At 41.0% G+C, this 16008-nt stretch overlaps 1 protein-coding gene across 9 annotated transcripts in view; it reads right to left on the bottom strand.

Moving 5' to 3' along the window:
* Window positions 1-16008, bottom strand: part of PLEKHG1 (pleckstrin homology and RhoGEF domain containing G1) — a 198284-nt gene that overhangs the window by 50495 nt on the left and 131781 nt on the right. For 8 of the 9 annotated variants that reach the window (XM_068677079.1, XM_068677074.1, XM_068677075.1 and 5 more), the window contains one exon: window positions 714-1252. In XM_068677079.1, the coding sequence (XP_068533180.1) occupies window positions 714-1252 (539 nt within the window). Of the gene's footprint in view, window positions 1-713; window positions 1253-6637; window positions 6867-16008 lie in introns of those variants that run through there. The other variant, XM_068677081.1, reaches the window with a different exon arrangement.

Here is a 16008-nt window from a genome sequence, read left to right as displayed (position 1 = left end):
AAAATGAAAGATATTGTTGGACTGGGGATTGGACAAAAGCATCACCGCTACTAATACATGCTACAGTCACCACCCATTCAGAACTGATACTAAAGAAAACATAGTTCCCTCATGCAACAGACAAACAATAGGGTTATCCAGCAAATGCACATGCCATATTCAATAATATAGGCCAAGGACTTGGAGCGAACAGACTGCAGCTGTGACCTGCACAAAAGGGAGACTGACAAGGCAGGAAAGAACTTGCAGAACTAGTATTTGGGGAGTGGGGGTAGGGTGGAAGAATCAAAAAGGGAGACCCTTCAGGAAAAACCTTTAAAGAGCCAAACAGGTTTTCTGCAGTTTGCTTCTTACTATATATTCCAGGGTGAAAAAAAGAGCTTTTTTTTTTGGTAAATAAATGTTACTGCAAAGAATTCATCACTCTTTATTCGCTACTCAACTATCCATACTACTAACTATCACTATATCCTATCAACTGTAGGATATTTTTTCTGTTAATTCTTCATGAACAAGTAATAACAGTTCAGATTTATTTAATCAAATAAAAACTAGAAATAAACAAGAACAACGATGTTACACACACACATTTATAAAGATTGGGTCACCAGCAAATGCCAGTTCCACTTTCAGGTCCATCTGTTCTGCTGTAAAAGCTAAAGATATTAAATACAGCACTATGGAACAGTTAGCACACTCATCAAGACTCCTACCTCCACAATGCTTTTCAGGTCCTGCACGTACATCCTCTCTGTTTCCAGAATCTCTTGGACAACTCTGTCTACATAGAGGAGCTTCGGACTGGTGGGCTCCGTCACCAGGGACATTGCACAGTTTTTGCTCACTCCCTTTGGTTCTGCTTTCCTCGTCATGCTGAGCTTTTTTTCCAGGCTCTCCTCAGGATCCTCTTGCTCCGCAGGGGTGTTTTTGCATGGCTTGGTGCTGGAAAATCGTCTGGCTGGGACTAGTTCTAGCTTGATGGCACCCGTTTCTTTATCCTGGTTAAACAGGCCCAAGTGGCTGTTGGAAACTAAGGTCATCCTGCTTCCAAAGGAACAGTGGCTGTCCCTGGAGGAAGCAGAAGAGGAAGTGGAGCTAAAGCTGACGGGACGGTCACTGTCTGATAGGTCCATGGTTTTTTTTTCACAGCAGCGGAAAGATCTGCTCTCCTGGTGCAAATCTTCTCCTTTTGTCTTGGAGTCAAGGGCCTCTGTCACAGCTGGTAAAACATCAAGAGGTAAGTGGAAGTCATCTAAAAAATAAACAGAAGGAGTGGTCTTACTGTTGGTGCTCCGTGTAACTTAATAGTTGGCAACAGACATTTTTACAGCTTTGCATACAAAATTGAGACAAATCTGTTTTTCCCAAAAGACAACCAGAGCAACATAATTTGGGGATCACATTTTTAGGTGGTGGGGATTCCCCATGGGAAGCTACTAAATAGGCATTGCATGATTCCAGTTCGTGTATATACCTCTGACACATCCTGTCTTGGCCCCATGTGCTATGGTGCTGGACTTAGTGATAGCACATGCACCATTCAGGCTCAGCAGAGGAGAGAAATAAGACTCAAAGACTTTCCCTAAGGTTAAAAAAACTCTATTGGGAAGAGACCTTGCTACCCCCAAGCTGTGAGTTCACCATGGCTTGGAGGCTTTTGAAAACTCAAGGACTGTGTCATTGATACCAGACAGTACCTTCCATTTTGAACACTGCAAGGCCAACACGGGCAAGCAGAAACTGAAAGCAGTTAGTTATCAATTACTAGCTCTGCAGCTTGTACAAAAACACTAAAACCAGAATGATTTCCCAATGAAAATAACATAGCTTCTGAAAAAAAGAACTCCCACAGGAAACAGTGCTGCCAAATAATTCTGTTTTCTACTGGGAAAATAAGTTTTTCTGAATTTGTACAGCTCAAGCCAGAATATTACCCCTCGTTGAACTGACCCAAAGCTGTTTTTCCTATCAGTGCAATAACAAAGTAAGATGTCTGTCTTCCTGTTGGCACATCAAATCTAGTTTCTTTTTATTGACCACATGCCCTGAAGGACATGGTCCATGATGTAGTGCAGATTTCTCTCTGGACAAGTTGTGTGCCGTGCAGCAACGAGAACCTGTAAAAGCAGCTGCAGATACATTGAATACTTCAAGGTTTTGTTTCAGTAAGAAGTATCTACCCAAAAAACATGTTTCAGACTCAGCAAAAAGCAGTATGTCAGTATTGTGAAAAATAAACTTGTGACAATTTAGAATGAGAAGCAATACTGAAGCCACCTATACAGTGTGAAGCTCAGTCCTTATTTTACACTGGTAACAACCTAATTTTTCAAAAATCATACTGCTGACTAGAACTCCAGAGGGTGGTTTCAGTAAAGAAACCATAAAGTCTTTAAAATAGCAAATTAAGCTCACCTAACCTTTAAGGTGGATCTTCTTAAACTAAAGCAGACTGGTTATGAAATTACAAGGAAAACCACCCCTACACTGACTGGTGCCAGGGGTGGGGGAGGATTTTATTCAGAAAAGAAAAAAAAAAAAAACACTACTTTTTATTTAAAAATAAAAAATAAAAGAAATCCAAAACAAACAGACAAAAAAAAAATCCCAGAGAAGAATGTTTGCTTTATTTGGCCTATCTTGAATGCATACGATTTGATTTGTGCATGAGTAATTAATACTACCATTTCAGTGACAATGATATTAGCTTTTTGTTACAGAAAAGTACTGCCCTTAAGGTAACACATAGAATTAACAGAGAGTAATTTGCTCATTATATGGGTCAGAAATTGGCCCTTAGACTAAAATCTGATCTGGCACCTCTGTCCTCCTGGTTTTATCTCAAGTCTGAAAAACTACAGCCCTTCTTTAAGCCATGTTCTTCCATTTTTGCAACACAGGATCATATTTTCTTCCTTTTCTTAAATTAAGCAAATAAAGTATAAACTTCAAAATAAAATATAAAGCAAAAATATGGAAAGTGTTTTAAACTGAAGAATGCAGTGAAGTTCTCTTGTTTCAAAATCAGTATGGACAAAGATGTTTGCTTTCCTATTGCTTGTGATAAGAAAGTATGCATTTTTGATAAGAATGTATTTTTGTTATCAGCTTTGGATCATTTTTCAAGTTCAGTTAGAAAGCATAATGTTACTGTGCAGATGTAAACCCCCTTGAAAAATGCACAGGATAAACAAGATAACAGGGATGCCCTTCCGCTAACTTACTTCAAGATATTTTAACTAAAATTACACGACAAAGAAACACCTGATTAGCCACATTTAGGGGGAAAATAAAGGGTTCCTGTTACATTCCATTGCTCCATGCTCTTTTCTTCCCATTTCACTGATATGTTGTCTGCCTTCCAGATAACCTGAAGGCATTAATATATAATATTTGCTTCACAAACACTGTGAGGCTCATTAATACAAAAACCCAACAAAACACAGTTCAGGTCAATGAAACAGATCAGAATAAAAGCAGGTTTTTTTTGTTTTTTTTTTTTTTTCTTTTCCATACAACATACTCATAGAAAGAAACATGGGGAGATTCCAACACACCTTAAATAAAGCAACAACACAAACTATTTATTTCCTTGTTTAATGACAGTGCCATTGCTTATTAAAGACTAACAACAAGGATTAGTTGTAGCAGTTAAACTGTGCTTGCTCAAACACCTGCATTCTCCCTGACCCTGGCAAGCCCCAGGTCCCTGCTAGGCACAGCTAATTAATTGCTCACAACACATTTGACTCAAGTTCCTCTGTTTTCAGACAAATTCCTGCATATTTCTATATAAATTACAGCAAGCAAGCTATTTGTTACTTGAAAATCATCTGCTTCGTCCTCAGAGCTTCATCCTAACTACCAGTCGCAAAGTTACTTTTTACTTTAATTTGTCTTTATTCCAGCTGTAAATTGGGTGTTTGGCTTCTCTGTGAACAGACTTTGCTCAAATCCTGCCACGTTGTCCCTAAGAGAGGCGTTTTGCCAGGCAGAGCACATCAGCTCCAAAGAGCGTCAGGCCCTGCTGGAAGCCCACCTCAGGTCACAAAGCTCAACTGAAAGGCACGCCAAGGCCGGCCGGGCATTTTGGCGTGACAGTCTACCAGGAAGCAGACTCCTCTCTCTCCTCAGCTTTCAGGCCCTGTAACAAACACTCTGCACCCTGCTAGTGTCACTCAGAGCTGAAGGACGGGCCCTGGCTCGGCCTAGCCCTGACTTTCCATCTGAGCTACAGGTACCTGTTAAATAGCCACAGCCCTTCCCAACAACACAGCATCTGAACATCTTCCAAGGTTTTGCAAGTTTATCTTCAGAAACACCTCTGAGGCTAGGCAGAATTACCCCTGTTGTTGAAACCAGTTTCCGAGAGTTGAGATGATTTCTCCAGTCACAACCCCATCAGAAAACGCAGAAACTGAATCCCATTCATTGCTGCAGTCCCATGCCCATCCTTCTCTTTTTCAGGGTTTGGATTTGGCTTTTCAGAACCCTGGTCCAGTTTTAATGTAAAATAGCTTCACTCTTCTGCCAACTGCCTGAATTCTGCATATCCTGGCTGCTGAAAATCTCACAGATAAATTAATGCAGGGGGAACAGCCTCCCCCAAAACTGATCTCGCCATGTCACAGCTGAGACAGCTGCCCTCTACTGCCTGTGCCTTTGCAAACACTGTAGCCTCTTACGAATTTCTCTCTGACACAAACTTGTCATTATGAAAAGCAAATTCACCTCTCAGATAGCCCACAGGACTGATTTATAAGGCTCTACAGCCCCCCTGCATCCACACACACACCCCTTTCCCCCTGATTTCACAGCACCACCAGCAGCCAGCTGCATTGGGCTGCAGACGAGCTGTGCAGTTCCAGTTATCGGCACATCTCCTGCAAAGGACACACTCTGAGCAGGGCTTGTGCTCCCTGACCCACATCTGGCCAGGTCACCACGTTTTTGTTTGGCATTCCTTTGTCTACTGGGCCTTTTCAATGATGAGCCAAACTAATATTGAGAACTTTTGTGAGTTGTGAATAACGGTATTTAACTCAGTCTGGGGAGGAAAAAAAATCTTAAATTTGCATACTTTAATTAACGAATAACAGTAATGACTTGTTAGTTCAGCACTGAAAGGAGGATAATTGCACATTTGTCCGGACTCACAAGGCAACACGCTCCCCGAACAAAGTCGTTTCTTGTTTGTGCCTTTGCATGAATCCAGCTAGCCTTCCCCTGGACCTGCAGACCTCCCTGCTCCCCTCCGTCCCCTGCACCCCACTGACAAACAGACAGACACACACACACACAGTGCATGCTGGCATGACACGACCCCAAAGCTCTCCCAAGCAAGAACCACAACTTGTGCTTACCCTACAGTGCTGCAGGGGCAAGAAACAGCATTTCACCCCAACAGGCAACTGCAGTAGTAGTTCTGACATTGAAGCCACATGCAAAACAAATCTTTTAGCGTATCTAATGCTTTCAGCATGTGATCATAAACAAATGCCCAGAGAAACGTGCAAACTTCTTCTATTACTTGCTTTTCTTTAACTTATACCTCCTGCCTGTAACTACAGTCAGAGTAATGACAAATGATTTACCATTATCTCTACAGCCCTGGCTACTCTAGGACATGCAAGACAAAGCACTCTAAGTCAATTTTGTATTTAAATACAAAGATCCGCAAGCCCTGTCTAAATATAGGTGTTTATTCCTCCACATTGTTTACTGCATATGACATCTTAAGATACAGTGCATGACTAAGAACTCACAAGTCAATTTATATTCATAATTAGTATTGTTGTTGCCTTTCTCCCGGCATGAAAAAGGGCACCAAAGATGTTATCTGCAAAGTCAACATTACCAGAAATTACAGGCTTCACATCCTCTGGAAGTTCAGCTAAATAAAAGTGATGAGACTACAAGAATCCTTTCCTGTATTTTCTTTGAAATAGCTGCTTATTTCAAAGAAACCATTTATATTGTAGACACAATTAAGCAGGACTGTTTACAGCAATTTCTACATTTAGCATTAAATTCAAATGCAGCAGTGCAATTTAGAAACATAAATGTTATACAGCTGCCTGACTGAGAAAGATTAAAATACATTCACTACAATGATTCCAACACGATCTTAAGCACACTCCCCATATCCTCTCTGAGTTGAATACTACACAAGTGAAGGTCAGCAGATTACTAGTTACTAACTTCTGAATACGAACATGTCACTTCTAAGACTAATACCCTCTGTGAACAAAGCCACATTAGAGACTTAACAATATTTGCAGGATTAGATCTCTTGAGATTATGAATTCAGTATGAACTGTCACGAACGATACATTGCCAAGTACTTTAACTGAACTTTGAGCAACAGAAATTCCATTTATTAGCAATCTTACAACAAGGAAAAAAAAAGCCATCAGCTAATGTGTCTCTGTCTGTCAAGCCACCCTCCCCACCATGCAACGCTTAGAGCAGAATAGCCTCTGTCAGAACCAAGCCCGCTAATGCCCGAGAACATTATTGCAAGGGAAAATCCTCTGCGACAGTATCTCACCACTGAGGAATGTCTCTGGCTCCCCGCACAGAGAACGAACAAGTCCTCTCTATTTTTCAAATCCTCACAGAACAACCCACGACCTACCTGTGCAGCGGGGAATAAATGCACGCTCTGCCTTCAGCTGTTCCCAAATTACCTCACCGGGCACTCAGGTAAAATGAGAAGCACTTACTAGTCCGTACAGCTCCTTCGCCAGAAATATTGCATGAGTCAGCTTTTATCTATCAAAACCCTAAACACAAAGGCTTTACAGAAACCTGATTCACAACTTTCTCACTGCCTTTTTCCCAGTGCACCGAGAGTCTTCAGCATCGCTAAGAGCCTTAAATGAAACATTACATCATTCAATTCAGGGACAGGACAATGGGCATCGCTGTGGGTAACTTTGAAACGTACACTTCACTGAGCAACACCCAGTAACTTCCATTTTTCCGGGCACAAAGCTGTAAAAATAGCGAATAGAGCCCATGGTTCCATGGCATTTCTTACGCTTTGACCCCTTGATTCGCCGACAATATTGATAAGCATGCAAAGCAAATAAATAACCTGCTGGCATTGTGAAATTCCTGTATTTATATTAGAAACTCCCATGAACCTGCAACGCTAATTAAAAGGGATCGTTCTGGACCCTATTCTGCCTTTACATAAACAGGAACAGGCTTTTACAGTGTGTTTGCAAAACTTCAGTGTTTTTTAAAGGGACAGAGGAGAGACTTTCAGAAGAAAATGTGAATGCTGAGCCACCAAATGCTTCGTGCTAAATCACAATGAAGCAAAATAAAAGAGAAAGGACTTCTGAAGGGAAGGGGACAATGAGAGGACAGATGGGAGGGAAAAGTTAAAAATAGAGAAAAGGAGAAAACTGGGTGTAGAAGGAAGAAAACAAGTGTGTGTAGGGATAAGAAAAGAACAGGGATGCAAGCAAAAAAAGATGAGAGACAGAAAGAAGGTTTATCAGAAAACCTTGCTTGGTTGCTTGGTGCCTGCACGTCCTGCGGTCCAAGTCACTCCCCAAATCACTGGGCTTTGTAACCAGGAAAAAAAACAAAAACAACAGCGTATGATGCCTGTCTGGACATTGATAGCACTAACTTACCTAGAAAAACAAAGAAACTATTGATCCAGAGATGAACTATTCCTGTGCATCTTAAAGCAGGGCTGGGTGCAGTTGTTGTGTGCATGACAGGGGCGAGAGTTTGACAATTCAATTCAGCCCCAGTCCTACTCCTCACACACCAGTGCTAACAGGTGGGAAAGCTGATGATGGCTCCTCTGCCCAGGAACTCTTCTGGCCCTTGGAGGGGGTGGTGGCATTTCCAGCTTGGAGCTGGGAGGCAAAGGAAGTCAGAAGAGTTCCCAGCTGCTGGCACCACTTCCCAGGTGTGCTCTCCCAGCTGCATGCTCAACCCTAACACACAAAGAGCTACTCTAATCTTTAAAACCACACTTCACATTCACTCCCTCACTCCTTACATGCAACATGGCCTCGACTTCACTTTGAGCTTTCCTGAAGAGCGTATTCATTGAACAACACCCTTGCAGCAGGAAGCTGGGGGTAGAAAAGGGAAGTGAAGACGGCCTTGAGGCCGTTCACAGAGCCGTGAAACACTTTGATCTCAACATCCGGGCTGCCAGGGTGAAGTCCCATTTACCCAGGCTTAAAGATCAGCTGTTTACAACCCACTGCCTCACTGCCGCCAGGGATCTTTGAGATATGCTCTCTCTCAAATATATTCTCCTGTAGTTTTAGAGGGTTTTTCTAACATATGCATATTTACATTAAAAGATACACATGCACACTCCCAATTTTTACAAGACCTGCATAATACTTCAGACAGGTCACCATGTATCTGCAAATCCTGGACACATTCACAGGCATAGAAAGTCCAACACCAGCCCCAGTGTCCTCATCACACATGCACGCAGACCACAGCACCCTTGGTCAAATAACCCGAACGTGGCAAACACACCGAACATTTGCTGTACTTCAACATTCACACAGAAGCCAAAAATTCACTTCCCTGAACCTCTGCTTCCCTCACATGTGGTGCCCGCCTTGCCCATGGAGCTTTTAGCACCTCTGAAGGAGGTTTCATCTAACCCTTGGGCAGATCTGTGCAGCATCAATGAGATGCAGGTCATTGCTTGGTCACTTCTGTGAGCTACTGCCCTGTTACACACAAGCAATACCAGCAAAGCAAAAATGCTCTGTCATTTAGCAATGACAAACCTCCTGAATTCCAAAGGCTCGAATCAAGCTCAGCAATGGGCCAACCAAGAGGCAGCCAGCAACAGAGAGCTTCCCACGTTTGCCTCAGTGTGCTAGGTGCAAGGTCCTTACACTGTTCTGCTTTGTTCTTTCCTCTCTACGCATCCACATTTGGCCTTGGCTCCCATCCCCACATTATGTCAGCAGAAGTTTACCCCACAAGTGAAGATTTCCCAAGGAATTCCCCCCATGCATCCCTTTAAAGATGTGTAGCACTGAGATCTGTCAGTGCAGAATACCAGCAACTCAAAGCCTTTTGTTTTTAATGTGCATTGCCAATAAAAGAGTACATAGATGTGCCAGAAAAACAATGTTTTCGCCTCACTTCTCCTTATTTTCTGTCGTTTCATATCTCTTGGATTTGGCTTCTGCTTATCTGCAGTATCTTCCAGGAGCTGGCATACTGCTCATTTCTCTGCCCTGTCTCCTCCTCCCTCTCGCTGCCCGCAGAGTGCCATAGACTGCATTATTAATGCATCAAGGATGAAGAGCTGAGAAAGGTGACCTGTTTTTGTTTTAGAATAAAGCCGTGATATTTCTAAACTTAAACATTACATGTAGTTTAGAGAGGTTAGGAATGATGTTATTCTGTAATTGCCAGTTGGCTAAGGATTTACTGAAGAAATAAGTTATTCTCAGCAAAACTCAGGGGAAAAAAAAAAAAAAAACATAACTCAACCACAGGGTACATTCAGGCTTAAGGACAAATTGACATCTTCACTGAAAGTGCAATGTAATGTATTAATAACTCTCTGCAATGCAGTAGATATTTGGTCTGTATACAGTGCTGCAGAGACACCTAGAAAAAGGAACAGTCCACCACGTGCTGCTGAGGTACTGCAACGCAAATAGGGGCATATGGATCCAGTGCTCCATTTACAGGCCTTTTAAAAGGATTATTTTCCATCTCCTTGGGAACTTTGGAGGTCCACAAGGAGATGAAAAAAAAAAAAGGCCCATTTATGTAAGTAAATCAGCAAGTAAGATTAAATGAAAACTCAGTGAAGACATGTTGATATGAACGCATATGTAGGAATAAATACACAGTTCTTATCTCTACCATGGATGATAATGCAATCAAGGCTTTCTTCTCTGTCCGTACTGGTATTTATGGAAGACTAAACAGTAAGCATTCAATGTGCTGCTGCCTGAATTTTTTAAGCATGTTTACATTCAGATGTCCACACCACAACCAGAATGAAAATCCACACGTGTTCTTCTTTCTGCACAGCACCACACTGGATCAGGCCTTGCTGCTGCCACAATACTATGCCTCCATCATACACCGCACCACTGTAAGAGTGTTTGGACATCAGGTCTGTTTTATACTTCTTCCTGAATCAGTCTACTGCTGCCAGCAAATGCCCCATCATGCCAAATGCTACTGCTAAGGGCAGTTTCCAACTTATCTAACCGAGCTGAAGTTCACCTTCAGAGCCTGCTGCAGCACAAGCACACTGGGGTTCTTGGCTAGTCATCCCTACACAGCACAACATGCTGGTTGCTTTACCAAGAACACTGTGAAGTTTTTAAGCTGAAAAATGTTAAATACCTTGCAGTAAGCAAATAAACTTCACAGAGGGATGCACAGTTGCAGTAAAAGAAATGACAGCATCTAGGGATTATTTTAATAGTCACAGCCAAAAATTTAATTGCGTGACCACAGAAAAGGAATCTTGATACGACTAATCTCTTAGAATTTAACACAAACTCATAACTACAATATCTAGCAAAAAACGACCAGTTCTTTAAAACTCATTTTAACAGATTGTTGTTGACTTCTGCTACTAATTTTTTGTTGACTTCTAAACATTTCCATTGAAAATGTCTTTAAAAAAGGCAAACAAATGAATAAAAAAACACATTTTGTAAAAGCCAGATCTTTGAAATAGCTGATCTCCTTAATTCTAAATAAAAGTGAATTTCAGAAACTTTAAAGACTCAGTATTTTCCTTTAACTCCAGCAAAAGGATTTCTTTGATTTGTTTTTGAATTGGAGACACTTACTGGAACCTCCTCTGCACCTCAGGAAGTTTAGCAACTGGAATTTTGAAACAAAACTGTAATAATAACACTGGACTCATGCTAACAGATGTTTGCATTTACAGTAAAATAAAACCTTTCCTTTGGGTTTCCTCTCTTCAACAAAAATAAAAGCTACAGAAAGAAGCATTCATGTTTATTTCTTGAGGGGAGAAATCCTTACACTCTGCCCATGCTGGAATTAAGAGACACTGATGGCCAGGGTCCACCACAAGCTGGCTCTGCCCTTTCAATTAATCAGTCATTTTCTTTTGCCCACTCTATTAAAATGCAACAACAGGTCTTAATTTTAAGGTGGTATTCTAACAGTAAGCAAATAGCTCTTTGAAAACCCTAATTCAATAGGAACGTCTTCAACTTGATAAATGACTGGAACAGATTTTTGCAACATACAGTAATGGTATTTTAAAATCTTGCAGCACTTTAAATGAAAATAAATAAAAAAAGAACCCAAATAGGTGTTCAAGTTCAAAGCAGTAGTGTACCACAGTTCCTCCTGCTCTGTTGCTTTCATAGCTAAGAATGGTATTTCATGTCAATAAGGTCCAGAAGACTCAGACTGCCAAATGACAACAAACCAACTGGTCACAGCAGTAACTCACAACCTCTCATTACTGCCATATACAAGAGACCTGTAACAGTGCAGTCACAACCAACAGTCATTTTTTGCTTATTTGTTTTCTACCGATGATCCTTTTACATCCAGACCTGTTGTATACCTTGTTTTGGTCCTCCCCTACCATATTGTCATTCAACTAGAAGGTATCTCTGTGAAAGCCACTCTAGCAGAGCCAGCTTTTGATGAAGTGGCTTAACAATACTTTCAGTGTTGCTTTAAGGCAATATCGCAGCGTGCTGCTCCCTGCTACTCTTTAGCTGCTACTTCATGAAGAAAAGCCATTAACACCAAACTTCCTTTCTCAAACAAGCACTTCTTTCCCTAGGACTTCTGTGTGCAAGAAGCAAAGCAAGAATTGAGGTGATCTGAGATCCCTGCAGTGTCAGTGTCCCACTGCAGTGCAGCCACTGCACCCACGTACAGATGGTGCTAATGCCTGCAGTATTCACTGACGCATCAGCAGCCAAGATTAGCAGTGCCAACAGTCACACACTTCCGAAGCCACAGGGCAAGAAACAAACAGATTAGAGGCTTGGACTTGTCTAGTGTGAATATTTAGTGCATAATTCACAATGACCGACTCATTGAGTCATAAGACTTTCTCTGCACTTTCTTCTTAATAAAACAATGTAATGCTTAATTTGAACCAGAAAGGCAGTCAGTTTATTAAAAGCTACATGTATTACAGAGCAGCCCACATGCCTTCTTCACTAATTCCTACAGAAAAATAAGGACTGGACTTAAAAGTTTGAATTCTCTAACATTCAGAGCTATTTCAATTGATCTTCTGTACAGGGAAAGTCAGTGAAAAGGGGTGTTCAAATTTGTACTGACCATTTGATTTATTATGCTTTTTTTTTTTTTTTTTTTGTCAACTCAGAGGAACAAAACCTGACAAACAGGAAAGAGGCATAAAATCTCATTTGTAAAAGGGTACCACTACATGTCTTACAGCAAGATAAGAGAAATTGAAACCATTCATGAGAAGACATGAGATAACTGCCTGCCACTACCCTTCTGCTTGCCTTACTTTTACAGTTACAGTCAATGCCACATTGCCTCTCTCTTACAGTCTCAAACACACTTTTACCCTGGCCAGTTTTCAGACTGCAGGTAACTCCAATCAACATCTAACACCGTCTGTGTGGCCCAAACAGGCAGCAGTGGTCAGTACACAGTTCAGATTTGCCTTTTCAGTTCTCAGGTCAGATAGAGAGAAGGGAGAAACTTAGACTCCTACTCAAACCTTCTTAGTGCAGCAAATCAGAGTTGTTTTTCTCAGGTTTCTCCTTCACACTGTATCTTTCTTCCAGACAGGGACATTTAATCCCACTGTTTTTCTTGTTGTTTGGGTTTTCCACTTGCTCGTTTTCTGTGAGAAACAAGTAGCAAATCCCTCTGTTTAAATATTCAGTTGGGCTCCAAATCAAAATCTCAAAACCAAAACTCACAGCTCAGGCTTTGAGAAACTTTGCCAGAAAGGTAAATACCATGACCCAGAAACACTGAAGGCAGGAGGCAGAGCATTTGAGCACATATTACAGCATTGTTGTAACTGCGGAGTTTTCTGAACAAGCCATGCAAGAAAACAATTCGTTTTGTTGCTCTTCCTTTTATACCATCACGGGTTTCTCAACTCCATAGCCCCCTTACACATGGGAACTTACCAGGTAATTCAGTGCCTGGTCTCATCTTTAGGAGCCATTCTGACTCATAGCCTCTGTTTATTTTTTTTAAAAAACCTCACCCAATAAAACATTCATTTTCCTCCAAGACCAAAATGTCACCATCAAGCTGTAAATCTTCGATGAGCTATCTTCTGTCACATTCAGCACGAAAGGGCTGCTAGGGCAGCCGGGGAGGGTGAAGAGGCTGAGCTCCACACTTCTCCCAGCGGAGCAGGATGCAAGCGGGTCTCCCTGCTCCTGCCTGGATTTCCATGGTCAAACAAAGCTGCACATTCACTACTGAGTGCTGGGGCACACCACAAGGCTGAGAGGCCACTGCACAGCTATTATTCCACCACGTTCAGCCTGTTACCACAGCTATTAGCTGGCATTCTCACTTTTCAAATCCCCATCTCTTTGGAAACCCTGACTACCATTATTTTACTACAAAGAGGCACAGGTTGAAAGAGCAGTAGCTGGGCCTTCTCCTACTCTCCCCCTTTTCCATGACCTATAACATATTCCTCCCAGAGGAAGGGTTTCAGTAAGGAGCATCTCACTTTTACAGGTATTCAGAAATTATGTAGCTATTAAAATGCTTAATTAACAAGGATTTTGGCAAAAGATTCGTGAAGTTTGTATAACTTTGATCAGTAACAGATGATCAAAAATAACTCTTTAGTAAGACACTTGTACTGAATCTGGGCTTGCAAATAATTTCTGCATTAATTTTATTTAGTGAAAAAGGATGGTGGCTCTCCTCCACATCATTTTTCTTCTTTTACATCAGTTTCTATATACAGCCACAGATGATATCAGTTATATTTGTTTCTGCATCCAAAAACATTTATCTCACTATCCATTATGCCACAGAAATGGCTACATTCTTCCCCAGGATAATTTGAGTGAGGAGAGTAAACCAGACCCCTTTTGCAACTGATCAGCATCACTTAACAGAGCACCAAAAGATATTAAAAAATCCACTCCAATTTTTTCAATGAATACATGTTCTTTATAATCTAAACTAAAGGACTTGAAACATTTTAAACTTCTAAACTATGCACAAATCCTGCCAATTACAAGTTAATTGCAAAATAGTCCAAAGCTTAGAAAAACAATCTGGGGGAAACATTACCCTCCAATGAAATTAGAGCAAAATTCTTTGAAAACAATGTCAAAGGCTGAAGGCCTGAGCACCAAACAATGAGTCAAACCGACTGTGATCATACTGCTGCCTTTCACAGGGCAGTAGTTGTAGCTGACTGCAGCTCAGAAAAAAAGGAACACAAAAAACTGGAAGAGCTCCATGGCTAACCTGTGTCATTCACATGTACATTGATGGATGGAGGGGAAGTTCCCAAGCTGGTCTCCACTGTTAGGAGATCTCAATGACAGAGTTAGAGAGACAGTGGAGTCACAGCTCCTAAAAGCACCTTTTTACAAGCACAGCCCACTACCACTGGAAGTATCAAGAAGGGTTTTCAACATCGATGTCCCTCTGTGCCCTTCAATGAACAACAACGTAAATCAATTTTAAGGAATTGACACATTGACACAAACCGCGTTCCTGAAGTATGACATCTTGCTCACCAGAAGGGTGTGCAAACACTAAGCCAGTTTAGCCACATTAAATGTATGCTTATTTCGCTATATATGTTTTATTTATAATTTATTCATGCCTAGGGAAGAAGGGGTCTTGTGTTAGGAGAACACTTAGGAGAAACTTTCGAAGCTTGGGATAATTTGTTGTTAATATTTTTGCATCTGCCAATAACTCTGTCTTGGAAGAATACCACACAGACAGGAATGTGTGAGGATGGAAGCACCTTGACGTCCTGGGCATTCCACATACTCTTAACCTGTCACCATTGTCAATTTATAGGAATTTGAGTTGTGGTTTTCTGTTTTATTGATTTTATTATTTTATTGATTGCATGCTAGCATAGCATATCTAGGGATGTGAGCAAAACTATTATCATTAGGATTTACCAGAGCTCTTACAGCAGGAACCATGGGATTTTGTTTGTTATCAGCTTCTCTGTACCCTGAAAAGGATATTTTGAACTTCAAGTCCCACCATGTCAGCACTTTGTCTCTAACATCCAGAGGTGGCAAGAAGCATATTTAAGATAAAGGACTTGATAATCAACATTAGCAAACAGGAAAACAATTATGGAGTATGCACTGAGTGTGTTACACTGGGGCCCACCATTTTCCCCCAGTATTGACATTCCTTTCTCTTATGTTTACTTTTCTCTTTTCAGACTAACACAGCTTAAGAACATATCACTGATACTGGTAGTTAAGCTTTGAGACTGTAATATTACTCTATACATAGCGATGTAGCTAGGAATCCTTCCTTATCGATCCCATTGACCCCTCCATTTATCCCGTGTTACAGAGATGACAGGACATTGGAAGTGATAGCTTCCAATACTGTTAGTTTAAATAAAGGTAATTCATTAGGCACCTCCACATCCTCATCTGAACTAGATTCATTTTTAGAAAATCTTCAGCTGTGTCAAAGTGGAACTGAAGGGATATAGATGCTGCATATCAGGGTTTTCAGATTTCCGAAGTATGCAGCCATTTTCCCATGTGAGTTTTAAGGAAATATTTATTCCATTTATTAAGAAACTGGAAAAGCCATCCCACAAATCCTAAAAAAAAATTATACATCCCTTTACTAACTAGGTATCAGTAGCCCAAGTTTTAAGTTTACTTACTTAAGAAACAAGCTGTTCTTTGTCACTGGGATTTAAAGCATCAATCATGTGCTTGGCCACCTAAAAAGTTCAGTTGATATCCCATTACTGTTTATATCTAAAAGTTTAAAATTAAATAAACCATTTCTGAG

Source organism: Anas acuta, chromosome 3 (genome assembly GCF_963932015.1).
Source record: "Anas acuta chromosome 3, bAnaAcu1.1, whole genome shotgun sequence".
Taxonomy (NCBI): Eukaryota; Metazoa; Chordata; class Aves; order Anseriformes; family Anatidae; genus Anas; species Anas acuta.
The sequence above is the reverse complement of the archived record's forward strand: the minus strand, read 5'-3'. Positions and strand labels throughout refer to the sequence as shown.